The sequence below is a fragment of the Micropterus salmoides genome, unplaced genomic scaffold (assembly GCF_014851395.1).
Source record: "Micropterus salmoides isolate LMB-PRFRI ecotype aquatic unplaced genomic scaffold, ASM1485139v1 Ms_hic_scaffold_14, whole genome shotgun sequence".
In the NCBI taxonomy this organism is placed as follows: domain Eukaryota; kingdom Metazoa; phylum Chordata; class Actinopteri; order Centrarchiformes; family Centrarchidae; genus Micropterus; species Micropterus salmoides.
Window position 1 is genome coordinate 23275237 of NW_024040485.1, and position 27151 is coordinate 23302387.

The 27151-nt window shown below is 41.9% G+C and overlaps 3 protein-coding genes across 3 annotated transcripts; 2 read left to right on the forward strand and 1 right to left on the reverse strand.

The window, feature by feature from the left end:
• The first annotated feature begins 6268 nt into the window (after positions 1 to 6268).
• fzr1b (fizzy/cell division cycle 20 related 1b) lies at positions 6269 to 13282 on the forward strand. The gene is made up of 15 exons (XM_038718541.1): positions 6269 to 6484; positions 6803 to 6984; positions 7226 to 7327; positions 7442 to 7505; positions 7605 to 7732; positions 8042 to 8124; positions 8215 to 8398; positions 8550 to 8615; positions 8749 to 8851; positions 9113 to 9294; positions 9430 to 9663; positions 10817 to 10921; positions 11565 to 11657; positions 11967 to 12659; positions 12821 to 13282. Exons 2-14 carry the CDS (start codon positions 6907 to 6909, stop codon positions 12006 to 12008), a joined length of 1464 nt encoding a protein of 487 aa, XP_038574469.1. The 5' UTR covers positions 6269 to 6484; positions 6803 to 6906; the 3' UTR covers positions 12009 to 12659; positions 12821 to 13282.
• Positions 12544 to 20758, reverse strand: LOC119902389 (importin-13-like). The gene is made up of 22 exons (XM_038718540.1): positions 20405 to 20758; positions 20130 to 20254; positions 19374 to 19499; positions 18564 to 19198; positions 18344 to 18484; positions 18073 to 18214; positions 17754 to 17920; positions 17494 to 17614; positions 16960 to 17107; positions 16657 to 16838; positions 16546 to 16572; positions 16293 to 16427; positions 15517 to 15663; positions 15164 to 15244; positions 14888 to 15025; positions 14679 to 14775; positions 14554 to 14606; positions 14413 to 14479; positions 14063 to 14121; positions 13877 to 13966; positions 13566 to 13747; positions 12544 to 12952 (listed from the first exon to the last, which is right to left on the reverse strand). Exons 2-22 carry the CDS (start codon positions 20196 to 20198, stop codon positions 12868 to 12870), a joined length of 2892 nt encoding a protein of 963 aa, XP_038574468.1. The 5' UTR covers positions 20199 to 20254; positions 20405 to 20758; the 3' UTR covers positions 12544 to 12867.
• On the forward strand, positions 20635 to 27103 carry LOC119902391 (soluble scavenger receptor cysteine-rich domain-containing protein SSC5D-like). Its single transcript, XM_038718542.1, has 5 exons — positions 20635 to 21085; positions 21919 to 22161; positions 23860 to 24171; positions 24262 to 24428; positions 25613 to 27103. Exons 1-5 carry the CDS (start codon positions 21019 to 21021, stop codon positions 25655 to 25657), a joined length of 834 nt encoding a protein of 277 aa, XP_038574470.1. The 5' UTR covers positions 20635 to 21018; the 3' UTR covers positions 25658 to 27103.
• Positions 27104 to 27151: the final 48 nt, after the last annotated feature.

Genomic DNA, 27151 nt, shown 5'->3' on the forward strand with positions numbered 1-27151 from the left:
ATTACAGAATGTTCTGGTCTCTGAGTTTCTTGGATTACATCAGCAAACAAACTATTAGAACTAGTGAATTACATAGTCATGAATTTATATATTTTTATCCTCATCTCAAAACTTTTTATCACCCTGAAGGTGGAGTGATTATATGTTGGAATTTGTTTTACCTATAAATGACTAAAAGGAGCCACATTCACAAACATGATCCCCAATTACAATAGAGTAACCAATGTGTTTTTTGTTCACATCATAGTTCCAGTTTTGCAACTCCGAGGGGAGAAAACCAGGTGGAAGGCACAGAAAGAGGAAAACTATTTGTCTTTAGTCTCTTCCCTGCAGTGACACCAGTGACAGGGCTTCACTCTGATTTGAAATGTAAACAGGAAGGGCAGAGATAGTGATGCTGTGTGCTGGGCCCTAAGGTACCTTGACCCAGGCAGATAAGCATCTGGAATACGTGTTCAACAGGAGGCATGCTGAGTAAAATCAGCATGAAGCCAAGTGTTGACTTTTACAGATTTCAGTTTCTGAGTAAGAGGGAAGACTTAACTGAAGACATGTAATCTCATCTTCACGGCCTTTGTGGTGAAAGGTTTTAGGGTGGATAAGTGGTTGGAAAGTAACCAAGTATACTGTTATGCTAATACTTTTGTACTTTTACACAAGACAAATTTTAAATGCATGACTTTTATTTGTAACAAAGTATGTACTACACTGTGGTATTGCTACTTTTACTTAATTAAAAGAGTGGAGTACTTCTTAAACCACTGATAAATATCATTAATACTTAAACTGCCATTAGTTCTCTGCTCATGTGCTGAGATAAAGAGTTCTGGCTGTCGTGAAATTCTGGTATTTTACTGCATTCATCTGGTGACCAGTGTTTTCAAAGGCACTCATTACTTAGCTATGAAAACAGTGCAGAGAAATACTGAACTAGTCCTATCGGAGTCCAATCTAGGTCCTTTTTTCCTGACAGTGCAAAATGTCCTTACCTAAAATGTATTCCATGTTTGATATATAATTGATTAATATAATAAATTAATCACAGGTCAGATTATGAAGAGATTAGATTTGGTTTTGTTTGTTTGTTTGTATATGGATGACAACAAGAAACTTGAACCATTGTCCTCTTCTTTTACATTCAGCAAAAATGAGGCAACTGTTTATGGTAAACATGGGTGCAGACGAGGACTGGCGTTTTCCATGGTGGTGGTCCATAGTGCCATGGCAATGGGCAGCGTGTTTGTTTGAAACTCTAACACAAGTCTTGTGGTCTGTTGGTGACTGACGTCAGCAGGGTGAGGGCAGACCGCCCCGGCCCCAGCAGCATGTGTCTGTGAGCTGCCTGGGTTCAGGCAGGGCCGCAGGCTCCTACTGCCAGTGGATCCAGTTGACAGCCAGTCAACCTCCTTTCTCCACTCTACCAGCCAGGCCCTGAAAGGGCCCACGGCCTGGGGCCAAGGCAAGAGAGGAAGAGAACCACTTCCAGCAAAACAAACCTGCTCTCTCCATATCCACTTTATAAAAACAAATGTCTTCCTGGAGTTTCTCCTGGCCAGCTGCTGTTTGTTTTTAGTTGGGTTGACAGTAAGGACTGAAGTCAACTGGGCAGTCAGTGGCAGGAATACAGGGTAATATGGGGCATTCCAGGATAATTCAATAGCTTTCCAGGCGTGTGTGTAGATGGCAGAGATCAGCTCAGAGTGGCTGAGACAGATGGGTAAGGAAGTGTGCTGAAAAAGACAGTTCTGCCCTGCTCTAAAGAAAATGATGAGGCAGTTAACTTCCTCTAAGGCCTCTTGGATATGTGTGTGTGTGTCTGTTTCTTGTGTTTCATGGACTCTAAAATGCAGGATTAGGACAATAACAGGATGTGTCCTTCCCAGAAAATGTCACAGATCATCTAGTTATCAAACATGGCGGCAGTCATCCTAGATAGGCCATTGTTCAGTCTGGTTTTGTGTGTGCATGCAAATCCCTCAAATATTGTCATATATATATATATAATGTTTATGGCAGCAGTTATGTAATCCACAGAATGAGCTAATGCAAGAGAAGTGTCAAAACACATCCAAAATGTAAGACATGGTCTTCTGACCTTTCCATGAGGGAAAACAAGGCCATGCAGTGTTTACTTTCAACTTTGAGTAATATTAATCAGACTTTGCCTTTATGGAAAAAACAGAAAAATATAACTCAGGTTAAGCATGTGGAGTACAAAATATTATGGTAATTCTGTGATAAATGTATTTTTCTCATTTTTCTCATTACACACATTAGCCTGTGTGTAAAGCAGTCAGTGGTCTGTGTCAAATCACATTTATCACTATGCATTTAAGGACATGGCACCAGCCTGACATTTGTGCTGATTCCTCAGGGCTTGTTACCCAGCGTGCTGCCAGCCTGGGAATTGTTAGGACACGAAAGGGAACATCCCTGTGGGGACGCAGTGGCTCACAAGAGCATGCTGTCATCCTTTTTTAATTTTTTTATTTAAAAAAATAAATAATAAAAACACCCCTGGGATTATACATGCACACTCAGAGATAACACATTGAGGCACATGCATGCTCTCACGCACACACACATACACACACAATCAGATACACACTGCAAAACAGATGTGGCACTTGAAGATGGGTGAAGAGGAAACCCAATACACCTGAGGGGAAAAGAAGAAAAATGGAATAGTGAATATTGATTATGGATGTACAGATGCAACCTGAAACCCATACCAACACCACATTCCATGTGCAGTGTGGATTTAGGCTTTTCTCACCAAATAACCGGCTCTGAACTTTGCTACCATGGTGGTCCGATCAATATAAAGATCCACTGTAAGCCAAATCACGTTTCACCCACATCTCCTTCTCTTGATTTTGCCCAGATCAATAGTTGTCCTTATTTGACACAAACTCAGAGACAGTGGGGGAGTGGGGGGTAGTTAGGCTCTCTGGTGTGTCAAAGTGAGCCAGTGCGTGGGAGGAGATGTTCAACATGCACTGCAGTGGCACTTTCACTGGTAGAGGGAAAGAGACTGAAAGAGAGAAAAAGAGAGGGGAAGCCTTCAGAATCTATAGGGGTGAGATAAACAAAACATGCTCTCTGCAGCACAATGCAAACTCGGTCATTTAGATCTACCAACGAGGCTTAGATAGGAATATGACCTGGGAGCTTTATTCTTGCATGTTGTCCCTTTATTTCTCACCAAAACACACAAATATATATTTAAAATATAGGGAAATTAGAGTTTGACAACACAGTTTGTTAACCTGACTAAACAACATGGCACTGCTGACATGATTTAAAGATAAGATTGTTGTTTTTTACGGTAATACACTGCTGCTGTATTTTCCAGGCCCATGTACCAGCACTACCTTTTCCATAACATCTTTCTGTGAGAGGATATGAACAATAAAGCTGTTCATGTTTGCCTGGAAAAAATGCTACGCCTGCGTTTAACACCTCCAGTGTCGCAAAGTCAATTTTTTCCAATTATTTATCATTCTGAAACTTTTATTTTTCTTGTCATTGTACGAGAGATGAGATTAGTCAGATTCCTGTTGTTGTTTTGTTGTGAATTCCAGTATGTATCTTACAGAGTCACAGTCTGCAAGCACTGCCCCAGCTTCCTCTGTGCCAGTTGGACTGCTCTGTCTTACAGGAGCGATAAGGCAGCAGCATTTCCCCCTCCACCCTGACCGGGGCAGACAGCCACTCTACACCTACAGACGCTGGCCTCCACGTCGGCCTCAAGTTTCCCAAACGTGGGCATGGCTGCACGTTGCTCCATGTAGAAGTGATGGAGGATGCAGATAAGAGAGTCTGTTGTGACTGGGCTCTCTAAAAGCAAAATGTGATGATGGTCAGATAGCTTCTTGTAAGTAGCTAATCCTGGTGTTTGTGTCTCTGTGGGTCTGCATGCGTGCACATGTGTGGAATGTGTGCGTGGTGAGTAGAGTAAACTTGTAGGCCTACCGTGGTGGAAAACTTCTCATATACCTAACTTAAGTGAAAGTACCAATACCATAATATAAAAATACTCAATTATAAATAATTTTACTCTCATTATACAGAGAAATGGCCCGTTCCTGATATATTATAGTACATTAGATAGTCACTGATGCATTATGGCATAACTGACATTATGTTTTACTGGCAGAGTTGGGGCTAGTTTTAACTACTTTATAAACAGTAAGTCCAGTATTTTCCAACGTAGGGGTCAGGCCCCCACCAAAGGGTCACAAGATTAACCTGGGTAATTGTGAAATGATCAAATGGGTAGGAAATTAGAAAAAGGAATTCTGGTACTCAAATTTGTATTAATCTAGTGATCCCAAACCAGGGTTGCCAGGGGGGTATGGGAAGTGAATGTTGCTCACACACCTGAAAAAAAATTACATTTAAAATTAAAATGAAAACATTACCAACATTTTGAGTCAGCAGTAACACCTGAACACTAGGCCTATGTTAAAAGAGCATGAAAACTAGCTAGCCAAAACTAGTGCCAATATTTAGTTCAAAGTAGGTAAATTAATAACAGTTAAAATGGTTAGGTAAAAGCAATCACGATATTTAAAATAGTTAGCTAAAAGTAATGGATAAATGGTTGAAGTTGTTAGCTAAAATAATGGGTAGTAGTTTAATAATGGTGAAATAATGACAATACCATAACTTAGTGCTGCTGAACTCCACATATTAAATTATAATATATAGCCTATTGGTGTGATGTTTGAATCTGATGCAAATTTTACCCTATCATTATCCAAGGGATTATTTTGCAGATAAACCCAGTAACCCCCACCCACTATTATGGGGGTAGATGTGGCAAAACGTTGGGAAATACTGCTCTAATCTTTGCTAGTTGGGAAATATCTGATCATTTGACTTCTTTGGGCTTTGGGCCATTATTTAAATGAAAGTCTGTATGTAGGCCTAAATGTAGATGTAGCATACTGCAGACCAGTGTGCCACCAGAAATGCCATGCCTTGTCTCCACTCTACCGTGTTAGTCAGTCTCATTAAAGAGCTGGCAGCAGCGGTCCAGTATTTCCGTCTCGTTCTCTTTGTCAGTGTTTGAGCAAAAACCACACGTGTTGAGTTCAAAGAGTAAATGTTTATCTGCTGTTTCATTTGCGAAGTGTGCTCTCCAGCGCTTTAAGCAGGGGATGGAAAATTTAGTGTCAGTGAGGGCAAATGTAAGATCTTTATTTACTTTGAAGTCACACACACACATACACACACAGGGGGCCCTAAGGCAAACATGTGCTATCAATGCCCCCACTCTCTGCTTGACATGCAACTATTGATGAAAGCACAGATGGTATGCAAATGATTGTGAGAGGTTGGTTTTAAAGTTAATTAGAAATGTAGGAGAAACCATGGCTTTTGCGGTGTGTGGTGGTATGGGGAAATAGTTTTCATATATTTTCTTTTTTTATTCTGATTGTGGTATAATCCCTATAATTGTTTAATCCCTGTGTTTTGTTGACATTGGCTTTACTTCCTCATTGTTTGACGTCTCACAGAACCCAAATGCTGTATGTGTAAAAAATAATAAAAAATGAAAATTTTTATCAATTTTATCAACTATTTTTGTCATTTTCATCTGACCTTATTAAAACTGGGATTTCACGTGCCACATACATGAACATGTGTATAGTCCTTTTGTCTGGAAAAACAGTTTCAGGAGAGGCTCAGTAAATGGAAGTGAAAAAGTATTAGCCTACATTAGTTATCAAAAGTAGATCACATAGAATAGCATACAGAAGTTTTTGGTAGGCTACTTTCCCCCCACTTTATCAGAGTAAGAAACTAATAAATGCCTTAGGACAGACCTTTTTTTATGTATTTTGGTGAGGTCTGAAGTTGAACAGCAATTTTAAGTATCTTGGCTCAATTGTTGAATGTCTATAGGATAAAATAAAATAATCGCGTTCCCATAGGTATCCAGGTTATTGAGAAACTGAGCAAGTAAACTAAGGGGGGTGAGGGGGCGCCTTTTCCCAAGCTTTGTCTGAGGAGAAGCCCACAGTCTCAGACTTTGAAACCCATGCCTTAAGGCTCGCGCAGACTACACGACTTTCAGCATATTAGTCATCATACTCGATTTCTAGCGCATAATCCCTCTGCTTGGAAGCACAAGGCAAATTATTTTGCAGTGTAGTAGCGACACCCTGTGACCACATAGGGACTAACCGCAGTGTGACTTGTGATGCAGAGAGCATGTATCGACAGCGGGCGTCGCAGTTGAGCCTTGCACTGCTTGGACTGCACAGACAGCAGAAGTCAGCCCAAGAATTTCTGCTACAGCTGATTCGGTCGCCATCTTTGTCGCGAACATAAACAACACCAGCGGATCGCGTTGGCATTTTGGTGCACCACTGTCATTTGGAAGAAAACGAGCACAGTGTCCCCGCGGCAGCGCTGATCTTTCCCACCGAAGATGACAGTTGTTTTGGTCACCTGAGCCCACCGTGTCAGACGGGTAAGAGACAACGTCAGTCGAGCCGTCAGCTGATGTTACATTGCTTGTAAATGGGCTGATGTGAGCGCGAGCATAGTTTTACCTCAACATCTGTCTGCTTTTATGTGAGTGAGAAACTGCTTGCTCTTTAAACCATGTCACGGGCAACATTAATAGCACCTGAAGTGCGCTGACATGCACAGGCATCGTGCTAACCGGGCCGTTTGGTGTGTGGGTAACGTTAACCCATTCAAAATAGCTGCTTGTGTCCTTGGACTCTTCACATTGGTTTCTGCTCCGAATTAAGCTGACATGTTTTGTTTCTTTCTTCTTCCACAGAGATGGGCATCCAGTGTGGATTTCCTCAACGGGAGGGAGCGGAGGTTTAAAAAAGGGGGCGGGGAGCCAGCAGAGGGGCCTTGCTGCTCGTCAGCCTTGAGGAGATGGACCAAGAGTACGAGAGACGGCTGCTGAGGCAAATCAACCACCAGAACCTGCCGACAGAGGCCCGCCTGTCAAAGGTGAGATACAGAGAGGGATAGAAAATCTCTTTATGTCTGTGAATGTTGGTTTATGGAACAGGCTGACTTGTTTGTGTGTGTATGATAACTGGGTGAATCTTTTATCCCCTGTGAATCTGTTTGGTATAATTTAGTTCTCCTTATGGTATGGTACAGACATTTAAAGACCCTGTATGCCCACATCTTTTTTTTCAAAATAGTAGGTTGAAATGGTTTTACTGTCTCTCTTTGGCCATCCCAGTGTGTAAGTGTTACCTGCAGTCCTGTCAGTGTTAAGTCAGGGGACCGCTTCATTCCCACCCGCGCTGGAAGCAACTGGAGCATCAACTTCCACTATGCCAATGTGAGCAGTTAGTTCTTCGTCTACTCAGTCAGCTTGACCTTTTAACACGGCCCAACAATAACACACAGCTTGACGATCACAACTATGTCGAAATGGACTTCCTTTTCTCCACAGGAGAACTGTCGCTCCCCAAATCAGAGCCATAAAGCAAAGGATGCCAGCTCAGATTCAAGCAAAGGTCAGTTGTTTTTTTTTACGCTTTGTTGTACTTGAATCTTGAATCATCCCAGTTTGCAGCCACACCAGCATCACCTGTATCTCCATCACCACCCCCCAGATGCTGTGGCATACGCTGCCCTGTTGAGGAACGAGTTACTGGGGGCAGGGATAGAGACTGTGCCAGACCCTCACACGGACGACCGGCGGCATGCAGTCCTCTCTCAAGACTCTCACAGCCTTTTTAGGGTACAAGTCATGAAGAAGAACAAAAAAAGTGCTTCACTTCCAGAATATTTTGTTCTCAAATAGAAGTCACTAACAGTGATGTCATAATGATGAAGCTGTAAGCTTAGTAGGAATGATATTAACTCAAGCCAGCTTGACGAAAGGGAAAGATTTTGGTCGTATCCAAGATTTTCTCATGAATATGTTGATGTTGCTGACTTGTTTGCTTCGTAAAAAAACACATTAACATTAGTTAATGTTAACTGTGTGCGGCTTAACTTTAAAATAATCCCAAACTATAATTCTGCTTTGTGTGTTCGTCCTCCGCAGTACACTGTCCACACTAAGAGAGTGCCTTTCAATAGCGATAATGAAGTCTCACCGTACTCCCTTTCTCCACTTAGTAACAAAAGGTACGACATATCTCGCATGCTGCACACTGGACAGGAACAGCTGTCTGATAACAGATTAGTTTGATACGTTTCTTCTCTGCGTTTCCGTAGTCACAAACTGCTTCGCTCCCCTCGTAAACCAGCCCGCAAGATCTCCAAGATCCCCTTCAAAGTGCTGGACGCTCCGGAGCTGCAGGACGACTTCTACCTCAACCTGGTAGACTGGTCAGCGGGCAATTTGCTCAGTGTCGGACTAGGAGCATGTGTGTACCTGTGGAGTGCCTGCACCAGCCAGGTCAGAGGACAACATAAAGACAGTCGTTTACGGTTTTGAGTTTTATTGCAGATTCTCTTCTGAGTTGTAATTTGAAGCATAAACAGGAAGGAATATAGTGTGTGTCTGAAGAGAAAAGTGGAAAATGAATATACTTTGTGTCTTTTAACAGGTGACAAGGTTATGTGACCTTTCAGTGGACGGAGACTCTGTTACATCAGTTTGTTGGAATGAGAGGGTGAGACTAGACTTGCTGCTTATTCATGACAGTAGTATAAGAGAAAATAAATTATTTGTAATTGATAATTAATTATAGAAGAGAAAAAATGGTGAAATCACTGCATGTTTGACTTTGGCTCTGGTCCTATCAGGGTAGTCTCGTTGCCGTCGGAACCCACAAGGGTTACGTTCAGATCTGGGACGCAGCAGGAGGGAGGAAGCTGACCAGTCTGGAGGGTCACTCCGCACGTGTAGGTCAGTCGTAGCTGGAGTGAAGTGGAATTACGAACTGCTGGTTAAAATAAGTTTGAGTCTACTTTTAGCAAAACAAAAAAGAATTACAGGAGAATCTCCTAACAGAGGTTTTGAAAAGTTTTGGCCATAGCCCTAAATTCCAATATATGGTGTGTATTGTAACACTGACCATGTGTTATTATCATATCAAGACACACCAGATGAATTCATGACAGCCACAGTGAAATATGAGACCATCTCCTCCTACCCTTTGTGCCCAAGGTGCCCTGGCGTGGAATGGAGAGCAGCTGTCGTCAGGGAGTCGGGACAGAGTGATCCTACAGCGGGATGTCAGAACCCCCCCTTCTGCTGAGAGGAGGCTGCAAGGTCACAGACAAGAAGTGTGCGGTCTCAAATGGTCTCCTGACCACCAGCACCTTGCATCCGGAGGCAACGACAACAAGGTGAGAGAATTTAAAACTTAACTTTAGTGACTTTTCAGTAAATTGACCTATCCTGTAGGGAAGCATCCTGAGACTAGCTGGAATGATCTGTTACAGTAAAAGTGAACATATTCAAGCTTTGAGATCCACTTCCAGCTGCTGGTGTGGAACAGCTCCAGCCTGCTCCCTGTGCAGCAGTACAGTGACCACCTGGCAGCGGTGAAGGCCATTGCCTGGTCGCCCCACCAACACGGGCTGCTGGCGTCCGGGGGCGGCACTGCCGACCGCTGCCTGCGCTTCTGGAACACACTGACAGGTCAGGCGCTGCAGAGCACCGACACCGGCTCCCAGGTCTGCAACCTGGCATGGTCCAAACATGCCAACGAACTGGTGAGGACACACACACACACACACACACACACACAGCATACACAAGCACAGACTCGCAAATGTACATGCTGCCATGGAGATGCAAGCTCTGTATGCAAATATTGGCAATTCAAGGATATGTCAAACAGCAATATTAGGATATTTTGGCTCAAATTTTGAGTGTCTATAGGATCAAATAATAGAATCATGATACCATAGGCATCCAGGAATTGAGCAAAACTTACAAAGTAAACTAAAGATGTGATGGGAGGGCCGTTTCCCAAGCTTTGTCTGAGGGGAGGCCAGCAGTCTCAGACTTTGAAAACCCCCGCTGTATACCAAATCCACCTACCTCAAGTACATAACACCTGCACACAATACTTAATTATTCCAGCATCTTTTGTACATGTATGTGTATGTGCACCTGTTTATCTCATCCACCTTCGACATGTACGTCATAATAATAATAATAATAATATTGCACTATTGTCTCAATTTGTCTATACTGTTTTTCTTTTTGTAGAGTGTGTATATATGTGTTCTCTAAACTGTAGCCTGTGTCTGATTTTATTATTGTAAGTAAGCACATCGTGTGCAATGTACAATCCTGAGTCAAATTCCTGGAATGTGTACACAAAACTGGCAAATAAAGCTGATTCTGATTCTGATTTAATAATAGGTCAAAATAGATATTATGCTTCCTAATCCATTAATGTAATAAATTTACAAAAAATATAATCACATTATTGGATAAAAATGACAGCAGCTGAAGCTAGCAATATTTCACATTCACATTTTTATTGTTTTTTTGTCTAAAGTAAAGGGACATTTTGTAACATTTTGACCAGTTAATATACTTTGTTTCTAATTATTCAGCACGTATGTGAGTGCACATATAATGCCATACAATATCTCTGCAACAGCAACCTACTGAATGTGAAGCTTACTGTATAATGTTCAGTTTTTGTTGGTACAGCATCAAAAAGACGCTGATTCAACAGTGTAGTAATGTTTGAGACGGTACTGTAGTTAGCGTGGGTTTTGTATTGGACTGAATTATACTGAGAGTTGACAATGAAGTCCAGCGCAGCACTACAGAAGTCCAGACTAAGTGGAAGTTGTGGGTTTTTTTTTATTGGGATTTTTAGTTCATTGTTGTCCCTTTTGTTAACAGGTGAGCACTCACGGCTACTCTCAGAACCAGATCCTGGTGTGGAAGTATCCGTCACTGACGCAGGTGGCCAAGTTGACAGGACACTCCTATAGAGTGTTGTATCTGGTAAGACTAAAGCTCAAAATGAATGGCCGTGTATGCTCAGTGTCAATGTAACTGGACTACCAACTCAACCTACCCTTATAGATTATGAAATGCACAGGAAGCATTTATCCAGTGGTGGAGCAAGTATTCAGATGCTTTAAGTAGCAAAACCAGGGTGTAAAAATACTGTTTACAAATAAACATCCTACATTTAAAATCATACTTAAGTAAAAGTATGTAAGAGTATGTAAGCATTATCAGAGAAATGTTCTTTCGAATTACTCATTATGCAGAGTGCACCCTGTAAGTGTAAAATGTACATGTTGTTTTCTCAGGACTGTGAGGCTATGTACAAACTGCTGTTGATTGACATGTCCCCACCTGTTAGGGTGGGACAATTTTACGATTCTTATTAGTATACAGAGTTTGGCAACATCTCATAGTTCCACCCAACTTGCACATGAGTAGACGAACCATTGGAAAAAGCTATTGAACACACCTGTGTGGGTGTGCAGAGCACTTTATTTGCAAAGTAACTTCAGCTGTTGGATAAATGTAATAGATTAAAAACTACAGTATTTCCACCTGAAATGTACTAAGTAGCATAACATGGCAGCAGGGTCGCCCCCACTAGTTTTTCTCTCTCTTCGTCCATCCTTCTCAGGCCGTGTCACCAGATGGGGAGGCCATCGTTACAGGAGCCGGGGATGAGACGCTACGTTTCTGGAACGTCTTCAGTAAGACACGCTGCACCAAGGTACTGTGTATTTGTCAGTTACAGTGCCACATCTATATTATATACAGATACTGATGCCTTTGTTGTTTGAAGTTAGTGAACGATATCTTGAAAGTTGTTCTTGAAAGTAATTCTGAAGGCCCATGGACAAAATCATAACATGACAAAGCCTGCGTAATGTCTGATTTAAGTACTTGAATTTCACTAAACCATTATTTAAAAATTTCTTAAAATGAATGTTCTCCCGACATATAATGGCAACTGTGGATTCAAGGACAATGTGACATATTTAAATTTTTTTGACACTATTTAATTTCCTTGTCTTCCCAGGAATCAAAGTCAGTGCTGAACCTCTTCACAAGAATTCGATAGTGAACAGCCCGGGTCAGGGCTGGTTTCAGGACTGAGCTCTTTGGTTTAAACGCACAGAGTCACCAACCACACTCACAGACTAGCTCTTAGAGCCTGCTCATCTCAGCACCATCCCTCAGTGCACCAACCACTACTATGGCAGTCCTTTTCAAATCCACTTTTCTACAGAGGATGCCGACTTCCATCAACAACTGCCATGTCACTGATGACTGAAAAAAAACAGTATATTGTCAGGACATGTTGTCTGCTTTAAAATGTAGGTGTTGTCTTTTTTTGTTTTTTGTGGAAGTGATGAAATTGTTTTAGTATATATTAGCAGATGTATAAATGTACAAGAGTTCGAAGCTATATAATGTAAGACGTCACATTTTTAAAAGACTCTCCTTTGTAATAGAGAGAAGATGGTGTGTGTGTGTGTGTGTGTGTGTGTGTGTGTGTGTGGGGGGGGTTTCTATATTTTGATAATGTGTGAATATGATCTACAAGCAGTATACAACAGAAGAGAAACAATAAATAAGAGAACACTCACACACAGTTGCTCATGCAGCTGCAAAGAATGAACCGTTTATTAGTGTTTTTTCAGTTTGTCAGATGGACTGTATCCATGCCTGGAGATAAGGAGCACTTTCATTTGATCCTGCTTTGAAAAAGGTATTAAAAAAATGTCACACAGAGGTCCCTCCTCCAAATAACAGTCCACTTCATCTGTGTGTTTGCTTTGGCTCAGTCCAAGTGTTAAGGTTTTTCAATAGTCGAGTGAACACTCCATTTATCATTGACATTTTCCGATTTGTTTGTGGTTACCTTCTCAGAGATGGACTTGGGAAAGTCCCGAGTGCTAGTGGCACACTCTAGTGTTCTAGTATCCAGACCCTTGCAGGCCCCGACAGAGCAAAGAAAACTCCTTCACGATGTCCTTCACGCGACGCTTGTTGGTTTGCTCACTGGAAGAAAGAAAACGATGTCAATGAACTTTGTCAAAACACATGTCACTGTGTCACTTTGGCCTCAACCGTCATCCAAAAATTGGATTTGTGATGAGGAAATACTTTTATTTCCCTAAGCTAAAAGGGTCAGAACTGTTCAGTAATGATGTAGTATTGTTATTATGACCAATTATGCTTTTTTATTTAGTGTAAATCATGAAATAATTATTTTAAGATTACTTACAGTCCCAGTTATTTTCAAGGATATAAATCACATGCTTATAATAGTCATGACAAGATACAATTTGTCTCTCAAACTATTTTATTAAAGGTGTCTCATTAGGACTATCACAGTGTGAGGTGTGGATGAAGATGACCTAATATCATATGAAGCGGTTTTGTTAATAATCACTAAATGACTACACATTTGAAATTATGATTTCATAAAGGTTGTTTGTCATTTTCCTTGCTTGAATGATGAATTTTTCTTACAGTATTTTCTATTAGGCACCAGCATATGATTTATGTTTTTTTACGAGGACTTTTGAGGACACCTTTTAAAACCCGGATTTGCTTTCTAATGCTGCATCAAAACACTGGAGGAAAACAGCCTTAACACGTATATTATTACCTTAAAAGCTGCAGTCTGAAGGTCTGTTTCTCCTCTGTGGAGACCTGGGCGGAGGGGAACCCTGGGGTCTGCAGTGTTTCTTCCAGCCACTGGGACAGCAGAGCTGGGCAGTGTCTGTTCAGACTCAACAACACCTCAGAGAAGTGCTCTGTCAGACTGCGTGGTGAACCGCCTCCGACCGCCTGAGACAGAAATAAAAGCAAACAGTATGCTTCCATTTTAATCTCAGGAATACAATGCATAACAATATGTTACACAGGGCCTGACACATTGTCTATATCTAGTTGTCTTGTGTCTAATGGCTTACTCACCTGGAGTACAGTCTCTGTCAGAAGCTTTCCATCCCTCTGCAGAACATCGCCCAGCAAGGGCATGTCTTTACAACGAGGCAACAGCTCGGTCTGCCGGGGACAGGGTGAAATTAGCAACAATCTATGAGCTGATGAGTTGAAATGACATCAAAACTATAGCTTACAGTGAAACCTCGCACAACTCACAAAGAACAGACTGGCAGCTTTTACTGTGGGTGTCTCTGGGAACTTCAGTGATAGAATCCCTGGAGAAAACAGAGGATAAAAAGAACTTTTTAATGACTGCGCCAACTAATGATAGTTGTCTCAGGCAGAATTTCGAGATCATGGGGGAAAGAAGAGAGAACAGTCTTGATTTTGAACACAGTAATTTTTGAACAAATGGCATTGAACATTGAGTATGTAAAGGGACTAAAATTATGCCATGAAAAGGTGCAGAAATATGCATAAAATTTTCCTTATTTTTCCTACAGCAGATATTGAGTCATATATGTAAGAAAGACCTGTATACAGTACAAGCATGTAATGATACTCACCACAGTAAAACAGCGCTTTAACGTCCAACTGGTCAGACAGGTACAAATCAGACTTCCTTTTAAGAATCTAACAGTAAAGAACACCAAGAGGTTAGCAAGGTTTTCTGTGTGCCAAACAATGGACTAAAATATTCAACCCACCTGAGAATGAAGGTGCATAAATGATTCTGCAATATCAGGATGATCCCGTGGACCTGTAAAATAAATATAAGATGAGACAAGACAAACTGAAGATAAATAGAAATTTCTTTGCAGGCGTCTGCTACCTTGCTGAAATATGGTAAGTGTGGCTGAAGTCAACACTTCAGTAAGGCTTTTGATGTCAGAGATGTGGTGTTCCTCTCCGGCAAATATGTGAACCATCTAACAGAAAAAAGAAAGTGAATGACATGTGATCCCAAGAACATGCCAAGTGTCTTCAGTGCATTTGGAGGGAAAATGCTTTTATTCAGGCCCTGAGCTGTGGGAGGCGTACCTGCCGTGCCAGGTCCAGAGCTGAGGCTTGTGGGAATGCGCTATAGATCTGGCCCAGCATCTCACTCAGCTGAGCCACCATGGGCCCGAAATCATGTAGGAGGGTTCGAACTGACTTATCAAACACCCCACACACTGCCTGGAGGGAGGGAAAGAGAGGGGAGCTACGAGTGAGTGTGAGTCAGTAAAACGCACACAGATAGATCATACATGCACAGACACACACTCACACACACAACATCACACATATTTATGCAAGCACTCAAAACCCTCCTACCTCGACGACCTCTGAGTCGTTAAGCCACTTGCTGAGGATGGTCTGGATCAACGCAAACACTTGCTGTAGCACAACAACAACCTCAGAAAGAGATAAAATAAACTTGTCATGCGGTACATATGAACTTGTCAAATAAGTATGTTTGGTTTATTTCAGCATATTTAAATTTTTTACACGTTCAAAAATATTGATGCACAAATCACCAGTTGAATGATGTGTTAGGGAGCAGTTAAAGTCATTTCACACTTGTTTTCAGTTCACAGTAGCAAAGATACAGTAGCTGGTGTAATAAATGATAATGGAGCTAATGTTACCCATGTCCGTAAGTGCACAGTATTTATGGATAAACTTACTGGATTTTGTGCGCTCTGTGAGGGAGCAGGTCTTGGGCTGGATGCTCCCTCTGAGCTGTCTGCTTGTCTGTTGATGTCCAGAGTGGTAAAGAGACTGGACAGCATGCCCAGAATGTGGATGATAGACTGTTTGTTGGTGGGATTAGGCTGCAAAGGCAGACAAACTGAATGTGTTTGATGTGTACCCTCGTGATGAAATGATATGATGGTAAGAGCCATGGGCAATTTTACTGTTCTACTGTTTACTGTTACCGTAAAACTTGTGTCAAATGCTGCTTTAAAACGAAGCCACTAGTATCTGAGTCCTTTGTCAACAGACATGTCAGACACAGACACTGAATCCTGACCTCCTCACTGTCTATCACCCTGGATAAGAGTGTCAATGAGCTCATTAAAATATATTTTATCCGCACTCTATAGGAGTAGTGTTCATTATATATTAAAAACATCTTTTAAAGATACTCCTTATGCAGTATACTTCTATCTACATTAATCAATGTCAACGTTTACCAAATCTTCATACAGTTACATTAAAATATATTGTACTGGTTTGTAGTGTACTTATTACAGTGAATTATTACCATAGTCATATTAAATGCAATCAACTGCATTCATACCATTTATCACCAAAATGTGCTTCAAATGCACTTATTGAGTTTAATATAGTATACGTGATATAACCAATTTGTACTTGCACAACCTCTACTACATTATTATTTTAGCATTTGTGTGGTTTTGTGTAGAAGTTGAGGGAGAGAGAGAGTTTTTTTATATACCTCTTGCTGGGCAAGTGTGTCCAGTTTCTGGACGTGAGGAGTCATGAGAGAGTGAAGTCTGACCAGAATCTCCTCTGCCGGCAGGGCGGACAGGAGGAAACCCAGAGCCTGCATCAGCCACATGCACTGGCTGCTCTGCACACAGACACACAGAGACACACACAGTACACAATATATCATACATGACGTCCTCACTGAGACGGCTGGTGCCTAATAGGAAAGAACTGGTGGACTTTGAAGGCTGTTTGCTCACCTTATGGATTTCTTTCACCAGCACATCCTGCAGAGTTACACAAGTGTTAATACATTTAAAAATTACAACGATGTAAAAATAAATAAATAAATAAAAGGCTGTGTGTCAGACCTGTGACACAGTGAGGATATCCTGGGTGTAGGGGGCGAGGTCATGTCTGCACTCCCTGCAGATCCTCTTCAGAGTCGATATGCTGGACACAGACAGCTCTGCCTTCACAAGGCCCTGAAGCACCATGGGTAAAATCCCACCCAACATCACTGGGTGGTCAGCCAGCCACTCAGCCAGGGATCCTGGCCAACAGGGGAAATTCAGCATGGATTGTGAATGTAAATGAGTTTGTTAAAGCTGAGTAGAGATAGATTCAGAGAGATATGAAGGGACACAATAGGAAACAGGTGTCTGGGTATGTACCTATGGTGTACATGACGGTGTCAGCCAGCATAAAGTTGCTGATGTTGATTCTGGGGATGAGACCGATAAGACCAGGGATAACATCAGAGTAGTTCACATCTATTGTCTCAGCTATGGACTGGAAGCCAAATAACAGAGCCTCTGTGTCCTGATGAGGGAGAAAAACAGTGTGAGAGATTACACGTTTTGTAAAAATCTTTTTGTAAAACTTTGCATAGAGATAGTAGCTGTACATGGAAACGGGTCTGTGATTATAATCTAAATTATATTATTAGTTTAATTTACTTTACTTCACAAGAAAAGACTTGAGACTTTGTGTAACTCATACCAATTTCATAATAGTTAATGTAACGTAGACTTAGTCAAGGCTCAAAATTAAGATCGGGGGATTTTGACACAATGGATTTACACTCCATCCCTGGATATTATTCACTGTTTACAATTACCTTCAATTTATAGAATATATTGTATATGATGATACATTCATTTTTACATGAAGTGTTTCAATTGGAGTCAGTAATTAAATACTTTCACCTGCCACACTGCTGACTGTTGGGGGTCCATCAGCTGTCTGCCCAGCCTGTCGTAGAGGTTACTGAGCAGCTCAGCCCCCAGCATTTCATACACATACATCAGAGTGTCAGAAATGTCCACTCTGAAATGCAAAATAAATTGTTGTTATTCCAAAGCACTTCTGTCTGTAACACAATGAGACAGACATGTACTTTCTGTCCACTTTCTTTCTTGTGAGGGAGCTCCTTAAACCTCCCTCCTCCTTTAGTTTTGTGTCTTACCTGTAAATTCTGAACTGCTCCTTGTCATCGGAAGACCACGAGGCGTACTCCTCCTGGGGGGGATAGTGGGATTTATGTAGTAGCACATCCACCAGTTGGCAGTAAACTGGCCGGTAGACCTGCAGGTAAACTGCCTGCTTCTCCTCCTCAAATGACAAGATGTCATCCTGAACATGCAAGAAAAAAATTCAGAGACAATTTGGTGTCCAAATCCTTTGGAAGACAGAGTTACACAAAGACACACTTTCACATTAAATGCATAAGAGTAACTTAGTAAACTGAAAAGAAAAAAAAGACCTCATTCATTCATTCTCCTTACCTGCAGTGTGTACCAGAAGGTGAGTGTAAGGGAGCTGGTGGTCTCACTGACTGGGTAGTGCCCAGGGATGCCGGTACAGAAAAGAATCATGTTAACCAAAGCCAGATATTCTTGCCAGTGCTCCACCTGTTCCAATAAAACCCTGTCATACACAAACACATTGATCCAAATTAAGAAATAAAAGACATTTACTGAAGCCAGGTTACAGGATGGCTGTGTGTGTGTATGTTTGTGTGTGTGTGTGTGTGTGTGTGTGTGCATCTGTGTGTACCTGGAGTGTGTTTCCCCCATAGCAACAGCAATACGACAGATACCATGTGAGGTTTCCATGTCCCCATCATGAGCTGCTGTCTTCAGCTGGTCATGGAGACCCAGCACCAGAGGCATCAAGTTCACCAGAGCATCAATGTACCTGCACACACATGTTCTGATTGACACACCTGAATGTTGACTGTGATGTTATTGAGTTTATGATCCAGCGCGTTTCTCACCTCTGGCAGTCAGGCTGTGAGATGGCATTAACTATCGTCTCCACAGCCGTGTCGAACAGTTCAGGGTTGGACAGCACAGTAAAACAGTCCTGGACTAGTTCATGACTCTCCCCTAAAGGCACATCCAGCCCCACCCAGCTGGACAGGCAGCGCAGCACCTTCTCTTTGACCTGGTTTGAGGAGTCCTGGCTTTGGAGCAGCTGGCGCAACATGGGACACACCACCGCCCACTCCCCAGTCAGGGCTTCCCTCAGTTGGGCACGACGGGCTTGAGCCAGCCGACTACTCTGGAACTCCTCAGGAAGTACGGTGAGGAGCTCTAGCAGTGCAAGGCAGTGCACATGAGGGTCCTGGGTGGCCTCTGCACCAGAGCCACCTTCAGGTTTCTGCGGTTGGAAGGCCCTCACCATGTCTGCCACCGGCTGGGACCAAGCCTCTGGAATTAAGTTAAGAGCCATAGCAGCCAGGGCTACACAAAGCCTAGTTAGCACCATTTTGGGCCCCGAAGAGAAGTGTAGAATGTGGGAGAGGAGCTGCATTCTCAGGCTCTCATGTTGGTCTGTGGGGAGGTCACTCCAATGACGGGCAATCTTGGCATGGAGGGTACTGGCGCCAAAAAACTGCACCTCTGGGAGCTGCAAAGAGACAGACACATTGGCCTACTGAAATTTCATTCTGAAAATCTGAAAACTGAAACTTCTTTTTTTTTTCTTTCTTAACTGCATTTTCTGCTTGATGTACTTGCACACTGAAATACAAATATAGACTTTGCAGTTGCAAAAATGTTTGAGCAGAACCATAACAACCAACCTTGTCAGGGCCAAGCAGGGCCCAGCAGAACTGCCATGCCTGTGCAGAGGCCTGGGCCTGGGCCAGCCATTTCTGCGCCACGTTCTTACGCTCCATGTCCGGGTCAAAGTAGAGTTGGTAGAGAGCCTGGAGGAGGAGGGAAGAAGAACCAAAACAAAGGGAACACTTGAACAATAGGTAAGTTGGTAAGAAACAGATAACAATAATATTGATAAGGAGTGGATCAAAATCATTATAAAGTTCAAAAATCAATATCCTCATATTTCCTACCTACTTTGACTGAGGAGGTATAATGACAATAAATGCATCTGCGTTTTATTTTGTTGATACATGACAAGATTTTAAATTGAATTGCTGACTTGCTGGAAGGCCAATTATTTGAACAGAGTAAAGAAATGTGTTGCTATGGCAACTAATCCAAAGCACATGGTGTTAGTTATTATTAGGACAGCATATGCTTATAGCTGGTATCATGTTACAGAAGGTCCAGTTTGTGTGATCTCCCTATGGTAAAGTACAATTGACAAACTATCGTTTTTTATTTGACCAAACTGCAGTTGTTTCACTCTGGCTTAATATAGCCTATAATAAAATATCCAGATCAATATGAGATGATGCTGCAGCTCTTTACTTTGACAAACATATATATTCAAATTAGCATTGTTGTTTTAAATTGTATTACAGAAGCTCCGTCTGTGCGTTCAATTCAATAAACAGTCGTCCAGTGAGGTGGCCGATTTTTAACAAGTAACTTACGGACTCCACACTCTCCACCGTTAACTCCAACTCTACCGGGCTGTCTCCCGGATTGGCTGGAGGCTCCATCTGGCGCAACGTGAAGGTGTCTCCCTGTTGGATGGATATTCTTCAGAAATTAAAGCCTGGTCGGTAAAAAAAAAAAAAAAAAAGGAGGAAATTACAACGAGGAGACACTGTCCTCCAAAGTGTGTGACAGCACGCTGACAGAGGACGCAGCCGTACAGTAGGCCTACACATGTGGGCAGTGCGCTCAGGCATGACGACATACTGACCTCTGTGGGGACTGTAAAGTTGTTGTCTCACATTACCACCAGCAAACACTGACACCTATCCACCTATCCACCTATCATTGATTAATGTCCAGAAAATAATATTGAAGCAAGCCTACAATAACACAGTTAAACTTGCCCACAGCCTGATTGTGTGTTCATCTGCTACAGCGCTCTACAACAGGCGCTCCTGACGCAGACGACTGCGCCTCTGACGCACTGGCATCTGATTGGAGCAGCTGAGCAACAGCGACTGCTAACCGATGCATCTCTCGGAGGAATGGATGCAGAGATGAGTGACTTTGACAGGTGGTGGAAAAAAACACAGAGCTGGAGAGTGAAACATGAATGTGCAGAGGGATCAGTTACGCGTTTTGCTGTTTAGGATAAAGCGCGTGCGTCTTTTGTGCTCCCGCCGCCGCCTGCGTGAAGCCTGCCCTGCAGCCCCACCCCTGCTTCTCTTCTGCCCGACTCCCTCAGGATATTTTTAGCGCTGATGATGTGCCCTGTCAAATCACGTAACGGAAACAACCCCAGAGCAGAAAACGTAGAGCTGCCGTGGAGAGCCTGCTTTGGTCCGTTTTTATTGTGATCGGCAGGGTAAGGCCGCGAATGAGATGCAATTTGAAATTAATTGGGTGTTTTGCGTGTTGGTGGTCCTTACCGGCTCATCTCAGACAAGAGGTAAGGTGTCATCCCTGGTGTGTGTGTGTGTGTGTGTGTGTGTGTGTGTGTTTGTGTGTGTGTGTATGCGGTCTTTGTGGTTGATGTTGTGGACTGACATCCTGTTGACTGGTTACCGACGCACATGATGCTCTCGACAGTCTGTTTATCTTATAGAAACGGACTGTCGGTTGCATTCAATCATTATTACATTTTGAACTCCTCTTATAAACTTCTTATTCCCCGCTCAGCACCAGCCCTTCCTTTGACCAACAAGGCGGGCTTTTATTTTTATTGCTCATGCTGACTATTTGAACTTTTAATAGAGGCATACTTCATTTACACTTTTCATCATAATCTCATTTTTATATTAAATCACATTTAAGTTAGCACCAAAATACACAACACTACTGTGTTACACCACATAGTTTAAATAAAAATTGCATACATTTTTTAACAGAGGACTGCAATGTGTCAGTCGATTAATCAAAGCAAAATTGCCCAAAAATTATATGGTTCCAGCTTTTCCATATTGACAGTTTGCTGATTTTTGTGGATATTTATGATAATAAATTGAATATCATTGGGTTTTTAGAGCTGCAATGAGTAGATGAATCAAGTAGCTGACTACACAGGTGTGAATCATTTCTATTTCTTCTATGACAGTAAATATCTTTTGGTTTGGGATTGTTGGTCGGACAAAACAAGACATTGGAATATTTTAATTCTCTGGGGAATTGTGTGTGTTTGGGGAGGTGGGGGGTGTTTAGACACAGTTACCGGTATATTGACAAAACAATTGATCTATTAATTAATTAGTATCCCTTTGATATGATTCATCTTTGATTTCATAGGTCAGAGCAGTGCTTTGCCTCCTGCCCACGCCTTGGCTGCACTCCTGAGTCATGCTGGAAGCTCAGCATCTCCTGACCCGACAGAGGATCCTGGGTATGAGGTCCCGCAGTGGACACATAATCCTGCAGGCAGGGATGAAACCTCAACTCAAACCACTACCAATGCCGATGGGAGCGTGCTTTCAGAGACTGTGACAAATACAGTGACTACATCTGAACCTGTCGTCATGACTGCTCACCCTGGTACTCATCACTTACTACTACTACACCCACCTACACCCATTCACCAAGTTTAGAACTTTACTGAAACTTTTTCTTAAATTTTCGACTCCAGGCTGTTTACTTTCTCCAGTTTCTTAAAATAAAACATCCCACACACTATAAGCTGCCTGCTTGCAAACACAGGCGCCCTCCTCAGACTCAGCTCCATTGCCAGCAGCGTTCCAGGAACATAGTTAAGTTGTCCCCTGACCCCCACATGACTGTAGTGAGAGTGAGAATGTGTGTCATAACCTCATTAAAGAGATTCCCTTTTATAGATCAGATAAATATAACCCCCTCCGCTGATACCAGATCACACTTGTGTCTTCCTTTTTTAGCCGTTGTCGTCACTTCTCTGTCTGTCCCTGCAGAATAACGTGTAGGTTGACACTTGGCAAAGGCTACTGTTGGAGATTCTCACTTCAAACACTAAAAATTGCATCGCTAATTACTTTGATTTGCTTTGTGACTTAATGCAGAATATGTACAGGGATGTGAGAGTGTTTTATACTGTCCAACAATGCCAAGCATCAGTGTTGTATTGTGATGAGGTAATATCTTTATGGTCTCTGCCTCCATACTTTGCCACTTTGATCACAGGAGCTCTAATGACTGACTGTCCCCTCCTACATGAAAGCAGCAGAAAAGTAGTCTGACTTGTAATTAACCAACATACAACGTTCCCATCCCCCACTTCAGCTGTCAGCATAAGCTGTCAAACGCAATGTAAACAGCCACATGTGCTTCCAGTGGAGTAAGAATATACTCATGCTGACAGAGGGAAAAGGCAGCGAACCTGGTGTGTTTATCTCAACGTGTATTCAGTTTCTGCAGAGAAAACAGAAACATCATCTGACCTCTGTGGTGGCTAAAAAACAGAAACTCCTTTGTGTTGCAATGCAATCAACAGGCCTGTAACAAACACTAGCTTTGTGAAACTTAACTGTGTTCCCCAGGGCTACAGCTAAAACTTGTTTTCATTATCGATAAATCTTGTGATTATTTTGATTATATAATAATGATAGTCACATTTTCAAATGTATTTTGTCTAAACAACCGTCCGAATCCCAAAGATACTCAGTTTACTAGCATACAAGTGTAAGAAAAACAGAAAATATTCACATTTGAGAAGCTAAAACCTGCGAATTATTGCCCTTCTTGCTTCAAAACTGCTTAATCACTTATCAAAATTGTTATTCATAAATTTTCTGCCAATTCACTTGATCCAGTTTTTGATATTCTAATGTTTGATGAATTCACACCACAATCCTTTAATCTGTATTTTAGTTCCGTGACATAAAGCTGCACGTTGTCGCTCTCTTCAGCAACAAAACAAAAACAATGTTCATGATGGTGTTTGTGTGGATATTGTTTATCTGAATTAGCTGCTGCTAAACATGAAAGATGCAGCAAATCGTTATTATGATGTTGATTTGATGCATGAAAATACAAACTGTGTTAAAAACAGGTTGCTGCCATTGTGCTGGCTCTGGGCAGAATAGGTGGTGCCAACAACAAAATTATGGATAGCAGCTTTAATGTCAGTGGGAGTGATCAGTTTTCATGAGCAGGATAGTGTATGAGTTCCCTCTGGCTGCTGAGTGTGTGATGCGTTTCCTTTGAAGAATGCTCTGTACTGTTTGAACTGATACAGCACTGCCCTCACATAACCACTTTCAGCTGCTGCAGACAACCTTTCATCCACGCCGACTGTACAGAGCACCTCCCCCCCGCAACACAACTCAACCACTGAAGGCATAGCCCTTCTGACCAGAGATCCCCTCACCACCTCTTCACCTCAGCCAGCCCACACAGTGCAGGATACAAGCCCTACAGCAAACGCCTCCACCATCCAGCCACAGTCTGAATCACTGACCACGGCCACAGCACAGCCAACAACTACAGGACACCCTCTGACTTCAGCTGCAGGCTGGGATCCTGCGGGGCCAACACACCAAGAGGTCCCGCCGGAGCTTAATGTTGGAGATGAAGGTAAGGTGATGAACAGGTGAGAGAGAATTGTGTCAGGCCTTTTTTTTCTAATTCGATCTTAAACGTGTCTCATTATGTTTGGTCATTTAGACCTCAAGGGACCCCGCTACCGCTCAAGCTCCCCTCTAGACCCCCTGCTGGCTGGTCTCCTGTCAGTGTTCATTGTCACCACCGCTGTCGTCTTCGTTATACTCTTCCTCAAGTTCCGCCAGCGGACAAACCACCCGGAGTTCCATCGGCTGCAGGATCTACCTATGGTGGGATACACTTTTATATACACATACATGCATTACAATACAGTATGGTTGTTAAAGATCCCCTGGTTTTGTTTAAGTATTTAAAGGGGCACTACAGTTTACTTGTCCTGAGGAGCACAACTCCACATGTGAAAACAGATGTATGTCTGCGGTGGCTCTAATGGAAGCTGTCTAAAGTCTGAGAAAATAACCCCTGATGATGTCATCAGGGTTATCTCTACTAGGATTTAAAATTCAGTTTTTTTATGGATTTGTTGGGGGTGTAGAGTTGAGTGGGTGGCCAGGCAGGAAGGAGCTAATGAATGACAGAATCCAGTTGCATTATGGCAAATGTAGTATCCAGTTTGGAGCTTGATCCAAACTATGAAGACTCCCGGCTCATCACATATGGACGCTTAGTCAACACACCTCGCTTTTTTGATATTTAGGGCACCTCAGTCAAGTTAGTAACAATAAATATGCAACGTCCGTTAGACTTTCGGAATAAAACTACTTGTTAAAGTTGTGAAAAGTTGCAATTTGGTTAGGTTAGTCAACAAAAATACTTGGTTAGGGTTCGGAAAACATCATGGTTTGGGTCAACGTAACTTTAATAAAAACATTCAGTGTTGTCTTTTTATATATAATGGGAAATGAACACCGGTCTCCTAAGTGAAAGTCTGTTTCTGGCCCAACCATCCACCCTTAACCACCTGCTTATTTGGACTTTTCTATCAAATATCCTACGCCTATACCTTTTGCGTTCAAAAGTGACACTACAGTGCTTAACTTTTCCACTCTCAGTCAGTGTGCTATCAGGAAGGTTAGTGGTTAGAAACTTTAATCGTACTTTTAGGACAGCCACTAATGTTCAAATCTATGAGAGATTTTGTTTTTAAAACAAGTCAGTTCTTTTCAGTTAAACACTGCTTGTAATTTTAACTCCATAAACTTATCTACAGAGCCCCTTGAAATCCTGAATTTTTTTTTAATTTTATCTTTTGTGCACAAGATTACAACTAAAAATTTGTTTATTTTTGACCGCATGAGCTCAATAGCTGTCATCAGACATATTTAGAAAATAAAAGTCACAAAATCCCAATGCACAGTTGAAAGTGAAAAACTGCAATTTTCTCACCTTTGCAAAGCCAATCTCAACAACTGTACTACTCTAACAGTGCACTTGTTTTAATCATCTCCTCCAGGATGATTTGATGGAGGACACGCCGCTCTCCAGATACAGCTACTAATGGAATCAGTCCATTGACTTCCACCACTCAGAGAACAGAAGTAAAGCAGACACAAAAGGAAGACCAGTGTGGATCTAAGAAAAGCCTTTGCCTGGATGCAGTAGCATCTCTGCAGATGAGTTCCCCCTTGTGACTGAGAGTTTTGGGTCAGTGATGAAAATGTTGATCTGTTCCATGTGAAGGATTCATTGAGTCTTTTAAATGGGAGGTTTTTCCACATTCCCTTTAAATTTCCGGAGATCTTCAGTCTGGTCGAAACTTAGCAAGTTATTAGTACCTCTGCACCCCTGACTGACTCCTCATGTATGCACAGCACTTTAATGTGGCATGAATGGTCACAGTGCCCCGCAGGGGACATCTGAGGTAATGTGGATCAAGGGTGCACAAAGTTCACCGATGTAATTAATAGACAACCTCAGGTTATACAGCAAGAATTAAGAGACTGGGGGACAAAGACAGAATGAGGATACCAAGTGCTTTAAGACATAAGGGAAAGTTGCCAACATGTCTAAAACTATTGAGGAGTATAAATCACAATCCCACAATCCCTTATGTGACCAAATATCAGTGAAGTGCATTTTCAAACCAAATTGCCAGGTTGCATGTGTTGTCTTAAAACTGAGGTCTTGCAGAAAAGCAAATGATTTTACAATTGAAAAGCCATGAAAACAGACCAAATCTCTTACCATACAAGCCATTCGATTCAATTATTCAAATTTCCTGACCAAATTACCCCAAATTCTATGTGGAAAATATTTATTGTTGCAGCCTTTAATGTGTAGTTACACTTGTTGAACTTTTATCATCATGGTCTGATGCTGGTATATAGAACTTGAATTTGGTGATTCTGTTTTTGATGATGAATGTCAATCCACCAAGGCACACTGAGAATAGAAATTGCTACACTAAATAAACACTTTAATATGCGTAAACTGTAAAACTGAAATAAACTATTATTGTTAAATGTGTTGTGAAATGCCTATTTATAAAGAATGTTTGTTCCCGCACACAAAATGTTCTTTCAAATGCTTAAGTGGAGACAATAAGAAGAGGCACAAGAGAGTTTTTTAAACTTTAGATTGTCGTTACCTGTATCTGTATTAGCTGGAGTATCATTCAAATGTGCAGGAACTAAGCTGTTGTATCAGTTTTTACCTGGTGTGTAACTTTACTGTTAAGTGCCAACAGTGTTGTATGATAATATGCCGTTGAAATGTAGACTGTAAGAGTTAAACTGATATAAGGATTTCTTGTTTGATAATAAAACAGAAACCACAGTACTGTAAGCCTCAAGTCGCATATGCTTAGAAGGGGGGGACCTTGTTTAATCAGTTATTGTATGTTGGCGAGTTATAAAGCATGTCGTGTCATGACATGACATGAATGAGGCCAGGAGCTCTGCAGAGAAATGAATTCACCTGCTAGACAGGTAATGTGGACAATTACTCATCTTAAAAAAGAAGCTGCTCACCCCAATTTTAACAGCTGACATTC

What these genes read in the sequence shown, in the direction of transcription:
- fzr1b (XM_038718541.1), top strand. Translation starts at nt 6,907, where the DNA reads ATGGACCAAGAGTACGAGAGACGGCTGCTGAGGCAAATCAACCACCAG. An exon ending in CAGCTCAGATTCAAGCAAAG is followed by an intron (nt 7,506 to 7,604) that starts GTCAGTTGTTTT and finishes ACCACCCCCCAG; the next exon opens with ATGCTGTGGCATACGCTGCC. An exon ending in GGGTCACTCCGCACGTGTAG is followed by an intron (nt 8,852 to 9,112) that starts GTCAGTCGTAGC and finishes TTTGTGCCCAAG; the next exon opens with GTGCCCTGGCGTGGAATGGA.
- LOC119902389 (XM_038718540.1), bottom strand. Translation starts at nt 20,198, where the DNA reads ATGGAGCCTCCAGCCAATCCGGGAGACAGCCCGGTAGAGTTGGAGTTA. An exon ending in CCCTGCTTGGCCCTGACAAG is followed by an intron (nt 19,199 to 19,373) that starts GTTGGTTGTTAT and finishes GTCTCTTTGCAG; the next exon opens with CTCCCAGAGGTGCAGTTTTT. An exon ending in TCACAGCCTGACTGCCAGAG is followed by an intron (nt 18,485 to 18,563) that starts GTGAGAAACGCG and finishes ATGTGTGTGCAG; the next exon opens with GTACATTGATGCTCTGGTGA.
- LOC119902391 (XM_038718542.1), top strand. Translation starts at nt 21,019, where the DNA reads ATGCAATTTGAAATTAATTGGGTGTTTTGCGTGTTGGTGGTCCTTACC. An exon ending in CGGCTCATCTCAGACAAGAG is followed by an intron (nt 21,086 to 21,918) that starts GTAAGGTGTCAT and finishes TTGATTTCATAG; the next exon opens with GTCAGAGCAGTGCTTTGCCT. An exon ending in GGCTGCAGGATCTACCTATG is followed by an intron (nt 24,429 to 25,612) that starts GTGGGATACACT and finishes CATCTCCTCCAG; the next exon opens with GATGATTTGATGGAGGACAC.